Source organism: Oryzias latipes, chromosome 22, assembly GCF_053564925.1.
Source record: "Oryzias latipes strain Hd-rR chromosome 22, Olatipes_Hd-rR_3.1".
Taxonomy (NCBI): domain Eukaryota; kingdom Metazoa; phylum Chordata; class Actinopteri; order Beloniformes; family Adrianichthyidae; genus Oryzias; species Oryzias latipes.
Window position 1 is genome coordinate 572,135 of NC_136258.1, and position 22,714 is coordinate 594,848.

A 22,714-nucleotide genomic window follows, 5' to 3' on the forward strand; every position below is an offset into this window, starting at 1 on the left:
CACGTGTCAAAGTCAAGGCCCGCGAGCCACATCCGGATCATTTCACATCATTGTTGTTGGCTTGGCGAAATTTAGCGCTGATATCTATTTACTACAGATCCCACAATGCAGCACTTCAGCTGCTCAGTGAAAATTAGCTCTAATAACATATCAACTACAGATCCTTCCGCTATCCCTCGTGATGCAAAGACAAAAACGTTGATTCTGAAAACAGAGCCTTTTAAAAACTGATTGGAGGCACAATAAATGTTTCTGATATTACTGGTAAACCCGTTTTTCTCATTTGTGGAGCGATGTGGCTGTAATCAAAGAATATACTCCAAGACGGCGCTATGAGACAAACAAATACTTGTACGCGCGTTGCTGAGAAGCTGAGGACACAGAGATTTCGCTTTCGTAACTTTGACGAGCAAAAAAAGGAAATTTGAGTTACTTCGCAACCTGTTTGCCATCGATGGGGAAACTGCACCTGTGAGGATTCAGATGGAGCTGATTAAGCTGCAGTGCTTTGACACACTGGACGCAAAGAACAACACTGCAGAACCCCACAGTTTATTCTCTCAATCCTAAAGAAATGCCCCAGCTCTGTCTCCATGCGGCTCGATCCTTGTGCATGTTTGGTCGCATATTTCTGTGTAAGAAGCTCTTCTCAGTTATGAAAATTAACAAAACAGCACTCAGATGTCATCTCACTGATGAACACCTACAGTCCATCCTGAGAATCTCTACAAACACATTACATAACATCAAACACAAACCAACTTGTTCACAAAAAATGATGCCAGGCGTCCAGCTCTGATAAAATGACACAACAGCAAAGAAAACAGAATTTGATAAGTTATTGCTGAAAAGCACAAATTTTATTCCTATTTCCAGGTTCTGTTCTGTTATGTAGGATAGTCTGAAGTTTGAATAGTTTGAAATTGTGTAATTTTGACATGATATATTTTTTTATAGAGAGCAAAATATTTTGATATATTTAAAGTTTATTTTTCTTATAAAGTGACATAAGAGTAAAGAAATGTCAATTTTTTTCTTTCAATGTTTATTTCTAACTTGTATGATTTTGACAGGATATATTTTTATGGAGAGAAAATATAAATTATTTAAGGTTTAAGTTGATTTATTTCAGAATATTATTTTTTGTCTATTTTTATTCATATTTATGTTTTTAAAAAGTTACGATTTTAAAGTTTAGCTTTAGTGTGTTTCAATAAAAGTTTATATTATTTGGCCCGCGACCTTCAGCGTGTTTTGGATTTTGGCTCCCTGAGCAATCGATTTTGACACCCCTGCTCTACAGATTATAAACTAAAATTTGACTTTTTTGTGTATTTTCTCCAAATACTTTACATTTATGAGACAAGGAATTTTTTATTAGAAATGTCTTCTTCCGTTTTGTCCTGGAGCCTAAGAGGGGATAACCCAGGACAGGTCGCCAGTCTGTCGCAGGGTCACATATCACTCACCCATTCACTCTCACACTCACACCTAGGGACAATTTAGAGTGATTAAGTAACCTATGAAGCACGTTTTGCGACGGTGGGAGGAAGCTGGAGTCCCTAGAGAAAATTCCCGCACGCACGGGGAGAACATGCATACTTCACACAGAGAGGTCCCCCATTGCTGATCTGCATGGTGGCGCAGTGGTTAGGCAAGAGCGCTAACCACTGCGCCACCAGGCAGCCTTTTTAATGTTTTTTTTAGAAGAAAAAAAAAAGAAATGAAATGAGATAAATGTTCTACAGAACCATTCCAATGAAAATGTTTTTTGTTTGTTTTTAACATGTTCTTTGGTCCTTTTTCTTAGGACATTTATAAAGAAAATTAAGATTAAAAAGGCATTTCTGGTATTTATTTATTCTAATTATTGTGAATCAGAAGCAGATGAAAAAATGCTGTTTAAAAAAGAGCTTACTTTTGATGTAGAAAATACACTGGGCGGCCCACAAGTACCCTGCTCTGAGCTCTCAGCAATAGGGAGAGGAGGGGGTGGTTTGCTCTGTCCAAACTATTCTTTCCAGATCTCAGAGGCAAATTTCTAATGATCTGTATTAAGACAGATCAAAAGATTATCAGGGTTGGGAGTTTTGGGAGTATTTGGACCAAAATACTATATAAAAAGAGTTTCTATGTGTTTCAATGTAGTCAAAGTGTAACGGACTAGGTCTGAAATCAAGACCTGATTTCATAAAAACACTTTAAACTCTTGGAAAGCTTTTCCGGTCTAAGTAGAACTCTCAAGAACTCTCAAAAACTATCTTTAAAGCCAGTTAAGTTCTCGTCTCGGGCTGCGCATCCCTCTTGCTGTAACCCCACACTTTGGGGCAAACTTAGCTGAGAAGCAGTTTTTGAGAATGAGAGGAAAGGGAAAACCGAAACCCAACTCCACGAGGGTCTGCCTGTCTGCTATTGTGGATATTTTTATCTGCGGCAAAGCCTATCCTGAGACACAGTGGGAAATACAAACCGGCCAACCCAAGCTGACAGAAGTCAGACTGTCAAGAAGTCTGCAGTACCCCTCCCCTGACTGCCCCAAACCCTTGCTGCTACAACACCCAAATGGATCGTCATATCAGATTTAGGTGTATAGGTTATTACACCCTTGGGCTCCTGTTTCCATATGGCGGGATTGAGATTGACGACTCCCGTTCTCTTTCCTCGAAATTTCACATTTGTGTTATCAAAGACAACTGCTTTGATATAGGGTTAGATTTGAAGGATGCAACACTCTGAAAAGATTTTTTTGTCAAAACTCTGTCACTTTAGTTACTACGGCATAACTTTAATCCTTTTCACAGTCCAAAAGCTTTATGCAAGTCACATTTTTCATTAGCTGGACAGAAAAGCTTTGCGTTCAAAGATTTATGTCATGGACCTTTTAGAGAGTTTTCTTACAGTGGGGCAGAAATTTAGAGACCTGTTATTTTCGTTATAGGTATACCTGAACTATGAGAGACAAAATGAGAAGAAAAATCCAGAAAATCACACAATTTTTAAAGAATTAATTTGTAAATTATGGTGGAAAATAATCATTTGGTCATTAATAAAGGTTCAACTCAATACTTTGTTTATTTACACTTTGTTGGCAATGACAGCAGTCAAACCTTTTCTGCAAGTCTTCACAAGGTTTTCACAAACTGTTGCTGGTATTTTTGGCCCATTCGTCCATGCAGATCTCCTCTAGATTAGTGATGCTTTGGGGCTGTCACTGGGCAAAACGCACTTTCAACTCCCTCCAAAGATGTTCTATGGGGTTGAGCTCTGGAGACTGACTAGGCCACTCCAGGACCTTTAAATACTTCTTACGGAGCCACTCCTTTGTTACCCAGGTAGTGTGTTAGGGATTGTTGTCGTGCTAAAAGATCCAGCCATGTTTTATCTTCAATGCACTTGCCGATGGAAGGTTTTCACTCAAAATCTGACGATACGTGGCCCCATTCATTCTTTCCTTTGCACAGAACAGTGATCTTGCTGCTGAAAAACAGCCCCAAAGCATGATGTTTATATAGGAAATTTTGCTAATCCTCTTCTGGAACATCCAAATGCTCTCTAGCAAACTTTAGACAGGCCTGCACATGTACTAGCGTTAGCAGGGGATACGTCTGGCATCTTTTTCAGATGTAGTACTTGCAAAATTGGTCGCTGTCAAGTTCTACCATAGAAGCCGTGAGATAAACTAAAGGGTTTATTCAGACTTGGAAAACCAAACGGTTTTCCAGTCCGCTTAATTTGTTTTGGATTGAGTCCTGAACTTTGTGTTTGGCGTGTATTCAGACTGCCGTCAAGCAACCTTTCCTGATTCGAACCAAAGCTTGTAAACAGAATTGCGTTACTAAATTTCCTTTTACTAATTGGTTAGGAATTACGAGGGCTGGGCAAATGAACTAGAAGCAGAAATTATGGAGGTCCTGGATTTTTAAAAGGTCATTCAAACTTTAAATTTCGCCGATCAATTTTAAACTTCTGTATCAACGTGAGGTAAAAAACTTTTTTTTTTGTCCAGTGGAGGCATGCTGCAAAGTGGCTACTAACAAGAAGACATCTAAGAAGGTATACTGAAAAGTGTTAATGACATATGGATTGTCAGGAAAACAGTGAGTAGCAATGTGGATCATGTTAAAAGTTGCTTCAATGAGCCTACATTCATCCAATCACATTTCAATGAGCTACTGTGTCTCATTGTTGTGGTGTTATGGCATTATTTGAAAGAAATCTGTTAAGGAACCAGGTGGTAGCTTTTACGATAACATCACAGAAGCACCTATCGGCGCATGCCGTGTAACGAGACAAAGAAAAGCGTGTAAGAAGCCTTTGCAGCAGTGTTAAAATAAACGTTCTCACAAAAAATACAGTTGGACCCTTTATTCTGTTTGATAACATGACAATCGTTGCTTTATATTTGTCTGCTGCTCATCTGTTGCTTCATTCCTACTCAGCTTACATTGGCTACGGCATTGTAGGATTTGAGTCCTTAGGACTGTTGTGTGTTCCTGATGGTAGCCTTTGTTACTTTGGTCCCAGTTCTTTTGCAGGGAGCTCCTGATGGAGGGAGGTTTTAAGGTGGTCTTGCATGTCTTCTATTTCCTAATAATTGTGCTCCTCCCACAGTTTGATTTCTTCATACTAAGCTGCTTACCTATTGCAGCTTCCGAATTCCCAGTCTGGTGCAGGTCATCAACTTTGTTTCTGGTGTCCTTAGACAACTCTCTGGTCTTGGCCATTGTGGAGTGTGGACTGTGACTGTTTGAGGTTTTGGACAGGTGTCTTTTGCATTGATAACAAGTTCAAACAGGTGTCATTGATACAGGTAACAAGTGGAAGACAGCGGATCCTCTTATAAAAATAAGTAACAGAGCCAGAAATCTTGTTTTTGTTTATAGGTTACCAAATAACTATTTTCCACCAAAATTTGCAAATAAATTCTTTAAAAATTAGACAATGGGATTTTCTGGATTTTTTTCTCATTTTGTCTTTCATAGTTGAGGTTTACCTCTGATGAAAATTACAGACCTCTCATCTTTTTCAGAGGTAGTACTAGCAGAATTGGTGGCTGACTTAATACTTTTTTGCCCTACTGTAATTAGAATGCAGTGGGTAAAAAGTATTTGTTAGTTACTCATTCTGCCTATATATACACACAATGTAATTTGGCCTAATAGCAGAAACTGTCTGAGTCAAAACAAACAAATAATTATTGATTTCTAATAAACTGCTGTTTGTCCTGTTGGAGGCAGAGAGATGAAAGAAGATACTATGAATGCATCTACAGTTGTAACAGTACTATTGACCTGAGCATTCACATAAAACACAAAAGAACAGGATAGCATTTTCGAGAAGTTTGATCATTGACTGTATCTGAGAACTGGACTGAGTGACTCCTCCTCCCTTACATTCCACACACTGCCTCCAAGAAGCCAAAATCCCATAGACCTCTATTGAGAAGTAAACAGCTATTAATCAGTCATTATGTTTATTAAAATAAACATTCTTACTGTGCTGACTTTTTTAAATGTTCTTGGTGAACCTAATTTTTTTCAAGATCTTTTTTCTTTATTGCAAGTTATCCAAGTTATAAACTGACCAATTACAGTGCTTAGCATAAATGAGTACACCCCACTACATTTGTCAGAAAATTTTAGTGTCCTTTCAGAATGAACGTTTTCTGTGAAGTAATATACTACAAAATACACATACAAAGGTGGGCCATTGATTTCAAACAAGATATCGTATGTTAATTTGCACACACAAAAAACAGTTTTCCTAACAAATTAATTCAAGCCCCTGTTGCAAAAATGAGTACACCCCAGCCATAGTCTTAAGAGAAAAGCCAAACTTAAGACTACAGATAATAATACAAATCTAAAAATAATAATCTAATTAACAGGCAATCAAGCACAGAGGTGAGTCTAATGTTTCATTTTAGAGGTGTCTAGCACACATGTGACTATAAAAGGGCATTTCTTAACAAAGAAAAGTCCTTCCAATTTCATGCTATCAGCAATGGCTCCCCATGGAAAAGAAATGTCCCAAAATCTGAGAAAGGAAATCATTTCTTAGCACAAAAAAGGTGAGGGCTACAAGGAGATCACCAAAGCTCTACATATCACTCAAAATCTTATAGCAAAAGTGATCCAAAAATGTAAGAAAGATGGACGTGCAACCATCTTACAGAGATGTCCAGGCCATCCACAGAAGCTAACATCTCGACAGGGGTGTCTTCTGATAGGATTGGGTTGAAGAAAATCACCATGAACGTTCACTGCAGTTAGCTAAAGCAGTAGAAAGCCAAACTGTAGTGACTGTTTCCGGTAACACCATACGGCGCACAGTGCAGAGGAATGGCATGCATGGTTATCATCCACAAAGGAAGCCTCTGCTAAAGCCCATGCACTAAAAAGCACGCCTAGATTTTGCTACGGCCCATGCTGAAAAAGATGAAGACTACTGGGTCTCAATACTCTGGAGTGAAGAGATAAAGATCACCGTTAATAGAACTAATGGTTTTAAAACTGTACGGCGTCGCAAAGGTGATGATTTCAAAGAAAAATGCATGGTGCCACTATACTGAGCACTGTTCCAACACGACAAATTGAGCATTAGCATCCAGGCTCTAAAAGAGGTTATTCTTGAAGAATCAAAAAAGACATGTTGAAATATGTTGCCAACTTGTTCATTCTATGCCTGGAAGAATTGGTGCTCTCTTTAAAAATCACAGAGCTCATACAAAATAATAGATGTACCGTATTTTCCGGACTATAAGTCGCCCATTTTTTCTCCTTTTTTTTTTACTCGGCAGCGACTTATATTAGAACTAAATTGAAATAAATACATTGTTAACCCTCCTGTTCTGTTCATTTGTGAGGAACAGAGATGATGTTCCTGGGTCAATTTGATGTATGAGGTATGTTTAGTGTTAAGAGTTTGTTAAGTGACTCAGAGAATCAGCAAAACTTTTTTACAGTAAGATCTTGAAGGCTAAAAACATAATATTTTATTTTCCAATGATTTGATAGATTCAGAAATGCAATAAAAATGACAACTGTTTCTACAAATACAGGATGAAAACAGAGTATTAGTTGGACAATGATGCTTCATGAAAAGAATAAATAGGTTTGAGAAAGAATTACTGTGAAACTATGAGATAAACAGTCTGCTATGATTGTGTCATATGAGTTTGTGCAAGTTATTATATCTTGGTCTCAGATTTTGTCAAATAAATTTCCCGTCAAAATGCGACTTATAGTCCAGTGCGACTTATCTGTGTTTTTTCCTACTTTATAATGCATTTTTGGGCTGGTGCGACTTATACTCCGCAGCGACTTGTAGTCCGGAAAATACGCTAGTAGTTTTAGTTGCAGGATGTATTCATTTGTGATTCAACTAATTAAAGGAAAACTGAAGATTCTGTGTTCTAAGTTAGATCATTAACCTCAATTCCATGTTATGGAGTAAAAGAAGTGTTCAATAAAGCTCAACCTTGTGGAAAGGTTGGAAAGCTTTCTTTTGTTCATTGAGCTACTGATTAAATTTGTACTTTTTAAAAGGGGTGTACTCATTTACGCTGAGCACTGTGGTTGACTTAATGAAAGTATGTGGTCTCACGTCACACGTTTGAAATGTTTGACAGATTTTGGATCACTCCCTGATTACTGACGAAATCTGGCTCCTGCATGGCAGAGTTCACATTGTAAAAGGATGGTGACTGAATTGATTTTATCTGGTTGGAGCCTAAAGTAAGTAATTTTCAATAGGTTACGCCACACTCACTCAGCCCAGTTCTCATACACAGCCAATGGATTTGATTAAATCTTTTGTCATATTACAGTCAAAGGAGAAAAAAATCACGGTCAAATAGAAAGATTGGTTTCTCATAAGCATTCTAATGAATATATAGGGAATTTGCTTCATCAATAGCAAACCTAACTGAAACTAAATGAAATCTGAAAATATGTATATTCCAAATAATGAGACTTCAACTTTAAAATTGAATTTATATAGGATAATTCTTTAAATCTTGATTAATCTGCAGGCTTGTATTTACATCAACATACTGTAATTTTATTTATTTATTTACTTAAAGGATATTTGGACAAAATCTCACAGATTTATATATCTAATATCAAAAGCTTAAAATTGAGGTTTTAAATAAACTGTGCCTCCTAATAACCCCAGAAATGAAGAAGATATGGCCCATTGTCAGATTTTAACTGGTCCAATTTTTATAGTTAGACATTTCTCTTAAATTGACTAAAAAAATTGATGACTATGTGAGTTAATCTCTCGGAAACTGCTTTCAAAGTACAACAGATAAATAAAGAAATCGTTTGTCAACATAACTGCTGGGGGGTATTCCAGGAAGCATGTTTAAACTAGCCTGACTTTATCCCTGAACTCTGGCTGAAATCCGCCTCAACTTGCTTACTCTGGGTATGTCAGTTCCAACAGACCGGATATGAGTTAGCGTAATTACGCACCACTTGGTAACCCTGGGTTAATGCACGTGCACAGCAGGGACATAAAGACATTCTCAATGGATCGCCGATATCCGGAGTCACCATGGAAACGCGTGGTGAAAAAAAAAAAAAAGCGCTTCAATGAGACAGAGTCTGAGATTTTAATGACGGCGTATGAAGATTATACGTCCATCAAAAAAGTAACACAGCTGCATCATCATCAAAAGAAAGAGTTTCTGCTTCTGCTTGTAGTAAAAGAACAGACAAAGTAAACGCACAAGTTTCTGATCTTATTTCCATTTTCCTTGTGACGCATATATATATAACTTATCCAATTTTGCCAACTTAAATGAATTACTCCTATTGGTAACAAATAATTGAGTTAAATTTATTCAACCTAATTTCTTTCGTCTATAAAACTCAATGATTGTTTATACAACTCATATTTACATATTTATCTAACTAAATATCACATTACTCCAATTAATATTTTTTCCATCTTAATTAATTATAATTCTTGAACTCTCATATGTCTAAGTTTGAGCCGGCAGATATGCTCATTTGTATAAAAATAACAAGAAGGAAACAATATGCAGAAAGTGCATAGACTCATTTAGGAATTTTCAGTCATTGTCATTAAAGAGCTTGATAGAAGGGGTGCTATATAAACTCATCATCCTCTCCTTCACTCTCACTCATGGTGCAGAGACATAAGCACAATAGGACAAAATAACTCAGCAAAACATGGCAAAACACAGTAAAACAGCTAAACAACTAAACACATTTGGTCAAAAAGCCACACTTAAACCCAAATCCGTCCAGACAGGCAAAGGGAATGGTATCCCACAATCCCTTGCGGTGCCGATCTAACAGCAGCACCAAAGTTACACCTACTTAATTGAATTAATTTGAATGAAAGTAAAATAACTGTATGAAAACGATGTGTTATTTTTAAGCTGACTTAACAAAAAAATCATTTATCTTAACTGAAGCAAATAATTAAGTTAGATCAAAGTAAAAAACTTTATCTTTCCAACATCCATATGTGGTCTTTCCACCCTCTCACGGTGGAAAAAGTATTATCTGAGCTTTTTCATCCACTAAATCATCTTCAAATGGACACGCCATGCTGGTTCACCTCTCTGAAAACAAACTAACCTTCAACTAAACCTGCTCCACACCAGGTTATGTTCAGAGCATGAGTTGCCATGGCAACTTGACATACACTGAAACATACCTCCATTTCTGGAACCGAAAGCTGAGGTTATCAACTTCCTTAGCCTCAAACTTACCGTGGGAGCTAGCATAACCTGCTTTCTGGAATACCCCCCTGCTCCAGATATTGCAATAACAGTCAAATAATATCAATTAACAACATAAAACACTCCTAAACAAAAATCCAACTGTTAACATCATAACTGAATGCATTTTGAGTAGAAAACTTTGTGGCTGTCAAGTTCTACCGTAGAATCCGTGGGATAAACTAAAGGGTTTATTCAGACTTGGAAAACCGTTTGGTTTTCCAGTCCGCTTAATTTGTTTTGGATTGAGTCCTGAACCTTGTGTTTGGCCTGTATTCAGACTGCTGTCAAGCAACCTTTCCAGGGGGGTATTCCAGAAAGTAGTTTTCAGACAGTTATTTTAACTTATTTTGAATTAATTAAATACAGTTGGACCCCTTTATTCTGTCTGATAACATGACAATCGTTGCTTTATATTTGTCTGCTGCTCATCTGTTGCTTCATTCCTACTCTGCTTACATTGGCTACGGTGGCCATTTTGGTTTGGTTGCTCAGCTCTGGAAACAATTTGTATTCAGAATGAGGAATCTCAGAGCGAATCGAAGCTCAATCTGATTGGAAACAAACCGAGACCACCTCAATAGACGGGACAGAGATTGGTTTCTGGTACTGGACCAGGGTCTCTAGAGCAGGGGTCACCAACCCAGTGCCCGCTAACCCTAACCAATTTTTATTTTTTATGTTTTTTTATTTGAAGCCAATATTCAACAAACAATCACGGCATGTCTGTCAATGACAACAATATCAATTCTGAGATAAAGGTAGACAAAAAAAAACAAGTATGAAAACAAATATAACTTAAAAAATAATCAATAAAAATAAGGGTCTATTACAAAATTTAAAATAGATCAAATAAATTACACAATGTCTGGACATTCTTATGATTCGTGTAATGTAAAGATTTAGAGAAGAGGTTGAGACGGTTGAGTAATCCATAAATGTGAGGTTTCACCTTTAAGAATATACATATAAAAAGCTTCAAAATTACAATTAGTGCATTAATCAGAAAGTCCAGGTTTTTGTCAATTATTGTAATCGAATTTTAATTGTATTCCAATTTAAAGGTTTAATGATGATATTTTTGGATTTGAGCCAATTATGAAAAGAAGACCAAAACTATTGTACATGAAAACATTCAAAGAAAAGATGTTCCACAGTTTCTACATCATTTCCACACAAGACACAAAGACCACTATCCCAGTTAGGGCTGCACGATATGAGGAAAACTTGCGATATGCGATATAAGTGATCAATATGGCGATAACGATATAATTTGCGGTATATAAACAAATAGAAAAATAACCAAAAACATAATTCCCATTTCCTTGCAACAGTTTAAAAATTATACTCCAAATGACCCTCATCGACATAGGTGACAATCGTCTAACATAATAGGCCTTCATCTGATTGGTAAACAATGGGTAGGCAACCATCTGATTGGTCAAAGCATAAAGGGATTTATTTGATGCGTTAAATGCTTCAAGCTGCCATAAGATTGTTTTAACACATTTTGGGTTTACGATTTATTGCGATATTCACCGTCTTTCGCGATATGCATATTGCAGAGCTGGGTACTGCGATAATGATAAATTTGCGGTATATTGTGCAGGCCTAATCCCAGTAAAAGTGAGAATGTAAAAAATGATTGGAAGGGTAAATATCATTTAGCGGGAATGCTCCAAAAATAGCACTGGTCATATAGCAAATCAATATATTGTGGTGATCTGGGGGTTAGCCCCACCTTCAGCTTTTTAGACTCATGGGAAGTGGGGAATCTTGGTTGTGTTAAATCGCTCACCATAAGTGAGGGAGCTGGGAGCAGAAGTGAGCTTAAGGCTGTTTGGCTGGTGGTGGGTGTGTTCAAAATGAACAGACAGATATGATTGTCCGCTAACTCATGCGAGTGTCGTTCTCAACAAACCGCGGTTGTGCTTTGCATGGGGCACGGGTAGCAGATTCCGACGTGTCAAGTGTGGCCGCTACTAATTAAGAGGATAGTGAATTAAGACTCAGGCGCAAAGGTTCTTGCCTGGATAGGAGAGGGTGGCGATTCAGTGCTTGCTATTAGTAATTTTGGCTCTTTAGTTCTGCTATCGTGAAATATATGGCAGAGTATGAAACGGCCTGAAACTTGCGAATCAATGCTCCCGCTTTGAGAAAGAGGGATGTGTGTGTGTGAGGAGAAGGGGAGGGGTAGTGTGGGCGCAGGTTACAAGGTAAAACGGCGCACGGAGACCATTGCCCAACACCTGGATCATGGGGGGTTTAAATTACTCAGCTCATTCTAATTATTCAAGATTCAAGATTCAAGAACAACTTTATTGATCCCCGAAGGGAAATTTAGTTGCAGTAGCAGCACTAAGGAAATAGGGGGATAAAGACAAACACAGACCCAAAAAATACAGGGAAGAAAAGACGAAAATTTTGAATAAAATAATAAAATAACTATACAGTCGGTAACTCTAGAATTCTCATGTACATTCAAGTCTGCCAAATGAATTGCAAAGTCTAATGGCTGATGGCAGGAATGACTTCCTGTATCGTTCTCTGGCACAGCGGGGGTGTAGAAGTCTGCCGCTGAAACTGCTTCTCAGGTTGTCCACCTCCCTGAAGAGGGGGTGGGAGGGATTGTCCATGATGGTCCCCAGTTTACCCAGTATTCTGTCCCCCACTACCTCTTCCAGATTGGCAGGCTTGAAGCCAATAACAGACCCTGCTTTTCTAATGAGTTTGTTCAGTCTGTTGGCATCCTTTGCTTTGATGCCAGCACCCCAGCACACTGCAGCAAAGAAGACGGTGCTCGCCATGACAGACTGGTAGAACATGTGGAGCATCCTACTGCAAACATTGAAGGACCTGAGTCTTCTCAGGAAGTAAAGTCTGTGCGTGCCCTTCTTGTAAACCACCTCAGTGTTTGTGGACCAGTCCAGTTTATCTTCTAGATGTACACCCAGGAACTTGTAGGACGAGACAATTTCCACATCCATCCCACCGATACAGACTGGGGAGGGCGGAGACTTTCTCCTGCTAAAGTCAATCACTAACTCTTTTGTCTTGGCCACGTTTAGCTGCAGGTAATTTTCCCCAGACCACCTGACGAAACGCTCCACGAGGCTTATGTACTCCTCTTCCCGTCCATCTTTCACACACCCGACTACAGCTGTGTCATCAGAGTAATGTCATTCCTCACTAACTATTGCAGACATTTTTTATACTTGTCTGTATTTTTCCATATACATTTATTTTTACGGTTGTTTAGTTGGTGATAGTAACGTATAAATAAAGACAGCAGGTAATGCAGGCTGGAAACCAGCTGCACTTTTTCAGACCATAAATAAACAATAGATCAGTTGTTGACCGGAGAAAGGTAGTTTGCCATCTCTCGGTTGGTGGAGTGTCCTTGCCCCAGGTGGAGGAGTTTAAATACCTTGGGGTCTTGTTCACGAGTGAGGGAAGATCGGAGCGTGAGATTGACAGGCGGATCGGAGCGGCGTCCGTAGTTATGCGGTCGCTCTATCGGTCCGTTGTGGTGAAGAGAGAGCTGAGCCGAAAAGCAAAGCTCTCAATTTACCGGTCGATCTACGTTCCAGTACTCACCTATGGTCATGAGCTATGGGTCATGACCGAAAGAACGAGGTCCCGAATACAAGCGGCTGAAATGAGCTTCCTCCGTAGGGTGGCTGGGCGCTCCCTTAAAGATAGGGTGAGAAGCTCGGTCACCCGCGGGGAGCTCGGAGTAGAACCGCTTCTCCTCCACATCGAAAGGAGCCAGCTGAGGTGGCTCGGGGATCTAGTCCGGATGCCCCCTGGACGCCTCCCTGGAGAGGTGTTCCGGGCATGTCCCACTGGGCGGAGGCCCCGGGGAAGACCCAGGACAGGCTGGAGAGACTACGTCTCTCGGCTGGCCTGGGAACGCCTCGGGGTCCCCCCAGAGGAGCTGGAGGAAGTGGCTGGGGTGAGGGAAGTCTGGGCATCTCTGCTCAGTCTGCTGCCCCCGCGACCCGGTCCCGGATAAGCGGAGGAAGATGGATGGATGGATGGATCAGTTGTTTATTAAAGTATTGAGGTTTTTGGAGGATTTTTACTGTTGGTGTTGCACAAAATTAGAAAAATGCCAAATATTTTTGGAGTAATCCCAGTGATGAGTTCTGTAATTTAGTTTTTAATGTTTTATGAGACCTAAACATGATTTTCACAATGACAGGTTTTTAAATAATCAAATCCCTCTGATACGTTTAACAAAGAAACACACACAGGACCAAAGACACACACAGGAACAGAGACGCACACAGGAACAAAGACACACACAGGACCACAGACACACACAGGACCAAAGACACACACAGGACTAAAAAAACCCACAGGACCAGAGAACCACACACAGGACCCAAGACACACACAGGAACAGAGACACACACACACACAGGACCAAAGACACAAACAGGACTAAAGACACACACAGGACCAGAGACGCACACAGGACCAGAGACGCACACACGACCAGAGACGCACACAGGACTAAAGACACACACAGGACCAGAGACTCACACAGGACCAGAGACTCACACAGGACCACAGACACACACAGGACCACAGACACACATAGGACTAAAGACACACACAGGAACAGAGACGCACACAGGACCAAAGACTCACACAGGACCAATGACGCACACAGGACCAAAGACTCACACAGGACCAATGACACACACAGGACCACAGAGACACACAGGACCAGGACCAGAGACGCACACAGGACCAGAGACACACACAGGACCAGAGACACACACAGGACCAAAGACACACACAGGACCACGGACACACAAAGGACCAGAGACGCACACAGGACCAGAGACGCACACAGGACCAGAGATGCACACAGGACCAGAGACACTCACAGGACCAGAGACGCACACAGGAACAGAGACGCACACAGGACCAGAGACTCACACAGGACCAGAGACTCACACAGGACCAGAGACTCACACAGGACCAGAGACTCACACAGGACCAGAGACTCACACAGGACCAGAGACTCACACAGGACCAGAGACACACACAGGACCAGAGACGCACACAGGACCAGAGACTCACACAGGACCAGAGACTCACACAGGACCAGAGACTCACACAGGACCAGAGACTCACACAGGACCAGAGACTCACACAGGACCAGAGATTCACACAGGACCAGAGATTCACACAGGACCAGAGACACACACAGGACCAGAGACTCACACAGGACCAGAGACACACACAGGACTAAAGACACTGAGCAGAAATGAACTTATTGCTAAAAATGATTTCAGGAGTTCAGCTCTAAGAAAATGACAAAAGAGCAAAGAAAACACAATAATTTGATTTATTATTTCTAATTATTAATATTTCCTGGCTTTGTTTGTTCATATTTGCATAATTTTGACAGAATATATTTATTATTATGGATTAACATTCCTGTCTGTTTTTATTCACATTTCTGATTAAAAATTTAAGTTAAACTTTTAAAAGTTTAAAAGTTTAGCTTTAGTGTGTTCAATAAATGTTTATCTTGTTCGGCCCACAACCTAAAGTGTGTTTTGGATTTAGGCCCCCTCTGCAACAGGGTTTGACCCCCCCCCCTCCCCCCCTCCCCTCTGTAATACAAGTCTAGCGTTTTTGTGTAAAATGGGCAAATAAAAATAGGGCACACAAAAGGATGTCCTCAAATTCTGTTTGTGTGTGTGGGGGGGGGGGCTAGGAAGTTTTTAGCAAACAGGTCCTGTGGCGCCCCTTCATACCACTTAGTGCCCATGAAATAGCCCTCAGTCTCAAAAAGGTTGGTGACCCCTACTCTAGAGTGTATTCAGACTGAAAACTTGTTTCGGTCAGTCAGGGGAAACAAACTCTGGTTCACCTTAAGCCAGTGCTTCTCAATTATTTTTTGTAAGGCCCCCCCCTAGGTAAAAGAAAATGTTTTGCGCCCCCCCATTATAGTATCTATAAAAGTTGTGAAAGTATACCTAACATTGTATCTTTAAACATTAACAAAAGAAAAAAACAACATAAATCCACTTTCAACAAATATTTACTTTATTTAGCCACAGAAACCCTGTTCTAGTCTTTTTCTTCCACTTTCAGCTTGTCCCATCAGGGGTTGCCACAGCGAATCAGCCACTTCACTGTGGAAGATTCACATGGTAATCGTGGCAATGTTTTACGCCGGATGCCCTTCCTGACGCAACCCTCTCAAATTAACAGGGCTTGGGACCGCCACAGAAGTAGAGAAGGGAACAGGGAGCAGCGCGGTTTCGAACCCTGGTTTCACAGATGGAAGGTGTCGCAAACCAGCACGAGCTAAACCAGCTCACCAACCCTGTTCTAGTCTAAAACAGAAAAGAAGCTTAAAGCACAATCCTATTTCTCAGCTGCCATTCTGAAATGGTCGTTTTGAGGTGCACTTTTATTTCCTTGTGGTTTTGATTCTAAAACCTGTCGACACGAAAAAACAGTGTCACGTCAGTCAAGGGGAGGGGAAGTGGGACATCTCCGACATCCAGAATCTCTTTGGCTACCGAATAACACAGTCTTACGTCAACAGACCAGTTTAGAAGGTGAGTTTTTCATATTTTTCAAATCTTTTACTTCATTAAACGATCAAACATGTACTTTATGTTGGAGGACGCCAGCACAGTCAGGTGAGAAGCTCCACCAGTAGCTGCTAGTAAAAAAGATGTTAGAAAGTAGGTTGTTGCATGAAAAACTATCTCCAGTCATTGTAAACAATGTTTTCCTGTGTTGGCCATGCTAGCTAGCTCAATGCTAGAGGGGCTTCCGGCTCATTTCATGACTTTTACAAATTAAAACTTCAAGAATGGTGAGAAAACAAATTGGCAGCTGAGAAATAGGATTGTGCTTGCGGTTATATCTTTTGGTTGCAAATTGTGGGTTTTGGTTCTCAATTTATGCATTTTGATTCACAGATTTGGGGTTTTGATTCGCGGTTTTATGGTTTTGATGCACAATACTTTAGCCGCTGAATTGACACCATAAATAGTGGCGCAGATTTTTTTCCAAGCACTGAAGGAAGGGCATCCGGCGTAAAACATTGCCTAGCTGTGGCGACCCCTGATGGAAAAAGCCGAAAGAGAAACAACAACTGAACCACTGTCACCGCTGCCCCCCTTTTATGCCCCGGGCAGTTGCTCATATTATTTGTGCCTAAAACCGCTACTACTGCCATGGCATCGCTGGGCGCGCGCCCCACTATTTGAGAAGCACTGCTTTAAGGGGACCAAATGTGTCCAGTCTGAATACAGCCTAATACAGTGATGAAAGTCAGGTAAGGAAAAAATCCCTGAACTTTTCTTTGAGCGATATGGCGGGCACAGAGCGAAATTTTGGAAAAATACGTGGTCTTAGATGCATTCTGGTGCATTCTGGCAGCTAGTTATTCACTTCTTTATCAAGAAACTAAGACTAATTGGAGCATCATTATTTGTCATTCAAACCCCTAGTTTGACTCTCCATTAAGGACTTGCTGGTCCTAAAAAAGAATTTGGAAAATTGCTCAAAGTAACACAATCCTACAATCTATGCTTTTCCTTAAAGCTGCAAAACATACAATTGCTAAAATATAGTAACATCAAAGCCCCAAATGGCAAAAAGAACACCAGTAACTATGATATTCTATGAAAATACCTCAGTTATTTATACATTATTTCTGCTTTAGAAATGACTGATGTACAACATCCACTTGCACTGTTTTCTCAAACTATAATTACATCAAAATATGGGATCTGCTTTAAACTTTAATTCTATAACATAATACATCAATTCTTTAACACCAATACTAAGTAATCTGGGAAATATCAAAACAAACATACAAACTAAGCTAAACATTGTAAACATTATTTTTTAAGGGAGTGCGGGTCCAAACCATCAAATACTTATAATTAATGTCAACTATACTGAACTAAATCATGGTAATTAGGAAATACAAATAAATTAGATAAAGAAATGTATTCAAAATAAAAACTGAAACTCAAAACTAAAATTGAAATTATTTCAAAATGTGGTTTTGAGATTATTTTACACAAAAAAGTATTTGACCTACACTACCTTAAAAATCTTTTTTTTCCAGCCAAGACCACTTCAATTTGTTTTTTATCGTCTTCTCACAACTGAGGTCGTGACCACGCTCAATAATGACGATGCCTGCCATTATTTTAACACAAATTTGATCGCAAACTCTTCAGATGTGTTTGTGAAAGTTTAGCGTGGGTCCGCCAGTTTTGGTCTCTAGGGAAGCAAGTCACGCTGACCACGTGGTGCAGACAGAGCCAATCAGACCCATCGACGCATCCGAAAGCAACTAAAACGTCCCGTCATTGGTCAATTAGGCCGGGAAGACGAGAGATGGCCACGACCATAGAGGAAGCGATCTGCGGAGAAATATAGAAAATAAAGCTAAAATTAGCTGATTTCAGACCATTTTTTAATCCGGAAAGCGATTTGTCCGTAGAGATCAGGTCTTTATTTCCCGGAAAGTACGTTCGGTTTGCTCAAAAACCCGGATTTCCGGGAATTCCCGGAAGACTTTCATCACTGCTAATATTGTATTCGAATTTTACTCTATGCACTTTAAGCTTTAAAACATATACAAGTGTCCTAAATTGAAAAATGGTTCCTAGTTGTAGTTGCAGTTCAAAGTTCCCCAATCCTGGAATTATTGTTAGGGTGTGATTTTAGGACAAAACTAAGGGCCAACTCTTCCTGTCTTGAGATTGGTTTGAAAAAACAAAAGTGACTGTGGCCAAGTTAGTTCCCCAAACTCCCACTGGGAGGAATTTTACAGAATAATGTAAGTCCCATTTGACTCTAATGCTGTGTTCACACAGATTGTGATTTGTGCGACAAATTCATGTTGACTGTCTGTATTTGGACGCACTGGGAATTCCCTGCTCGACGCTTGTCTAAAATGTATTTGTACACTATATTATCAAAAATATTTGCTCACCTGCCTTGATTCATATGTAAACTGAAGTGCCATCCCATTTCTACCCCAAAACGTTCAGTATGATGTCAGTCCACTTTTGCAGCTAGTAACCCTTGTGCTATCCTCGGCACTTTAACATTGGGAGTTGGGTCATTTAGACCCACTAGACAGTGCTCTGAACCTTTTTTCTTCAATGATTTGTTATCTTCACTGGTGTCCATGGATTACATGAAATCTTTCCACCTTTATCCACCTTTGTCATGGTAGGGTGAACACGTCAATGGAAGGGGGGGGTCATCTAAGATAGCACAAGGGTTAACGCTTTAACTTCTCCGGGAAGGCTGTTTACAAGGTTAAAAATTGGTCAAAAACTGATGTTGGTTAGGAAGGCCTGGCTCTCATTCTCCACTCTAATTCATCCTAAAGGTGTTCTATTGGGTTCAGGACATGTGCAGGCCAGTCAAGTTCATCCACACCAGACACTGTCATCCATATCTTCATGGACCTCTCCTTGTGCACTGGTGCACAGTCATGTTGGAAGAGGAAGGAGCTGCTCCAAACTGTTCCCACAAGGTTGGTGGCATGGAATTGTCCAAATTGTTTTGGTATCCTGAAGCATTCAGAGTTCATTTTACTGGAAGTCAGAAGACAAGCCCAAGTCCTGAAAAACAAGCCCACCCCGTATTTCCTCCTCCACCAAATGTCACACTTGGAACAGTGCAGACAGAAAAAATACTGTTCTCCTGGAAACCTCCACACCCAGACCCAGCCAGATGGAAAAGAGTTATGAGAAGGCGTCTCCACTGCTCTAGAGTCCAGTGGCGCTGTGCTTTACACCACTGCATCCAATGCTTTGCATTGCACCTGGTGATGTGTGGATTGGAAACAGCTACTCGGCCATGGAGACCCATTCCATAAGGCTCTGTGCGTGCTGGACTTGGGCTAATCTGAAGGTTACGTGAAGTTTTGAACTCTGCAGCACCTGACTGTGCAGAAAGCCGGCAACCTCTTTGCACTATGCACTTCAGCAACCCACTGACTGTCAGTTGATGTGTCTTACCACTTTGTGGCTGAGTTGCTGTTGTTCCCACACTTTTTCATTTTGTTATGATAGGGCTGACAGTTCACTGTTGAATATTTAGGAGGGAGCAAATTTTCCAATTGGATTTGTTGCACAGGTGCAATCCATGCTGGAATTCACTGAGCGGCCCATTCTTTCACAAATGTTTTTAAAACAGTCTGCATGCCTAAGCGCTGGATTTTATGCACCTGTGGCAAGGCCAAGTGATAAGGACAGTGGTCTCAAACTTGCAGCTTGTTGTACTGTTTTGAGAATACAAAACTAACAAAAAAAAAATGATTAAAAAGCAGTTACGATCAAAAAAATATAACTTTTTTAAGATGCATATAAAACATGTAACGTTTGCTTGAAAGATCCCATCTGTGCTTTCAAAATCTCCTTTTTGGTGACAAAGATATATTGGAATTATATATTGAAGTATGACAGATTTGGCAATCTGACGGAAAACTTTTATTTACTTTAATAACACAAAAATCTCCGATTCAGTAGTAATTTGGGTTTTAAAGTGAACAGCTTGCTCTGCTAGTTAAAACCCCCTGACACTTATAAATGCAAATATGCATCAAACCACTATAGCTTCAAAATTACCTTCAACTACCATCTACTTGAAAGCAAAAAGTAAATATGTAGGGGTTAACATGCAATAAATGGATTATGGGGAAAATACCTCTGTTTTACAAATGAAAATGTCAGTGTTCTGAATAGATTTGGTACATCTCAGAGTAAAACTTGACTGTTTAAAATTGCAACAAGTAAAACCTCTTCAAACGGAGTTATGTTATCCACCTGACCTGCAGGTTCTTCCCCACACAACCATTACTTTAATGTCGTCACAGCCAGCTTTATTATGTTTTAAGCACTGACCTGTTGCATAGACAACATGGATCGCGAAGATCAGTGTGTTGCAATCACCACGTGTGTTTTAACACATGTTTGACAATGTCACCGAATCTGTGACATATCGGAGGAAAGCTGTGCAACGGTACCTTGCAGTGTTGAGCAGGGGATGCTGAGTCCCGACCAGCTTCCGGATGTGCATGGCCACATTGCTGAGCTCGTCGCTGAGAAGACAGCGCAGACTCATGAAGGAGGTGGGGTACCCCACGATCTTCTCCGCATCAGAGACAACTTTACTCCAGCTAGACGATCCAGTGCTGGAGAACAGACTGAGCGTCCTCTGTCCCCGGATGGGGAAAGTGAGCCGGCGGAGAAGCTTCGAGCAAGCGGACGCGAACATTCTTTACTCTGTCTGTGTCCTGCAGCTTCCTGTTATCAAACCTCCAGGTTCACTGAAGACGCTACTGCAGAGACATAATGGCGGGAGGAAGAACTAACGCAGATCCACCGAGACTGACATGGAGACAGCTAACCTAACAAGGGAAAAACACACCAGAGAAACACCACACTACCCTACACAGGGCGCCGCCATCTTTGAATACGTAACATGTGACGATGTGAGTCGCGCTGACAACTGTCGATGGACCGACATTCCAGACAGAGATGTTTCAATTTTTAAGACTACATTTAAAAAAATGAATACACCCAAAGCAAGTAACAGTGGAACAATTCGTGCTTTTTTGTTTGATATTTAATCCCCTCTTCTAAAAAAACTTTGTATTCTAAACATTATTATTATTATTTTGTACTCTTTTTATATCTTTTAAGATACTCTATTTTCTTATCAGCAAATTCTATTTTTGATCTGTTTCTGCTAAGTTTATTACTAGCTTATGTTGTTGAATAAGTTTGGAATGATGGCATTGGTTGTTGCGGCTGATGATCTATTTGAGTCCTTGATGTTGCGTTTTGTACTTTAATGTTATGTTCAATAAAGCTGGGAACAAAATGGACCGACATTCCTTCCGGTAGATCATTCTAAAAATTATATTTATTTATTTATTTTGTGTTTTATCTATTGTACCTGTTGTTTTTCATTATTATCTTGTTTTCTGAGCCATGGTTACAATTCAATTTCCCTTTTGTGGGATCAATTAAAGTAATCTATCTGTCTGTCTGTCACATTATTTTACTCTGAGTAAAATAATGTGCTTTTTTAAATTATAGTTTACTTAACTAATTTTTTTGTCAACTAAGTCCTTTTATTGAAAAAATAGATTTTAATTTATGTGGGACAAAAAGTACTTAGTCAGCCATAAATTGTGCATGTTCTCCCACATAAAAAGATAGGAGTGGTCTATAATTTTCATTGTAGGTATACCTCAACTATGAGAGACACAATAAAAAAATCCCCCAAATCACATTGTCCTATTTTTAAAGAATTTTATTGTAAATTATGGTGGAAAATAAGTATTTCGTCGATAAAAAAAGTTTAACTTAATACTTTCCTTACATGACATATGATTGTAAAGCGCTTTTCTTCTTCAAAGGCCCAAAGCTCTTTACAGTCACAGTCCCATTCAATGAGTTCTATCACTAGAGGAGACACGTCCGCTTTAGAAGCCTGGCCGACGGTGGCGGAGCGCGACGCCATCTTTTTGAGGTCGATGACGCCCACATGACAATGATTTGTATTGCTTTTAGTGGTGTCTAAGTAGCTTTTATATACCATATATATTTTTAAATTTATATATATTTATACATATATGTAAATATATTTATATATATAATATATATATATATAGATACATCATTTATTGTTGTTAAAGAAGAGAAACAGTCAGCCTTAAAAGCTAAAACTTTAATGAAAATGCATTGTTGCAGGACTTCTTAAAAATAAAAAAATTATTACAAAGAATTTTTAAAAATAATTTCTAAACATTTAGAAGTTTTAGACCTCTTTGACATGTAATTTAAATTATTTAGAAAAACCCAACAATAAGTCAATAAAGCAAATAATGATAATAATAATAATAAATCAATAGTAAGTCAATACATACAATAA

At 39.6% G+C, this 22,714-nt stretch overlaps 1 protein-coding gene across 2 annotated transcripts in view; it reads right to left on the reverse strand.

Moving 5' to 3' along the window:
• Nucleotides 1-21,260, reverse strand: part of pdss2 (prenyl (decaprenyl) diphosphate synthase, subunit 2) — a 93,130-nt gene extending 71,870 nt beyond the window's left edge. Inside the window, exon 1 of one of the 2 annotated variants that reach the window (XM_023951526.2) lies at nt 20,799-21,260. In XM_023951526.2, coding sequence (XP_023807294.1) covers nt 20,799-21,049 — 251 coding nt within the window. In that variant the 5' untranslated portion in view covers nt 21,050-21,260. The remainder of the gene's footprint in view (nt 1-20,798) is intronic. The other variant, XM_023951525.2, reaches the window with a different exon arrangement.
• Between the last annotated feature and the right edge of the window lie 1,454 nt (nt 21,261-22,714).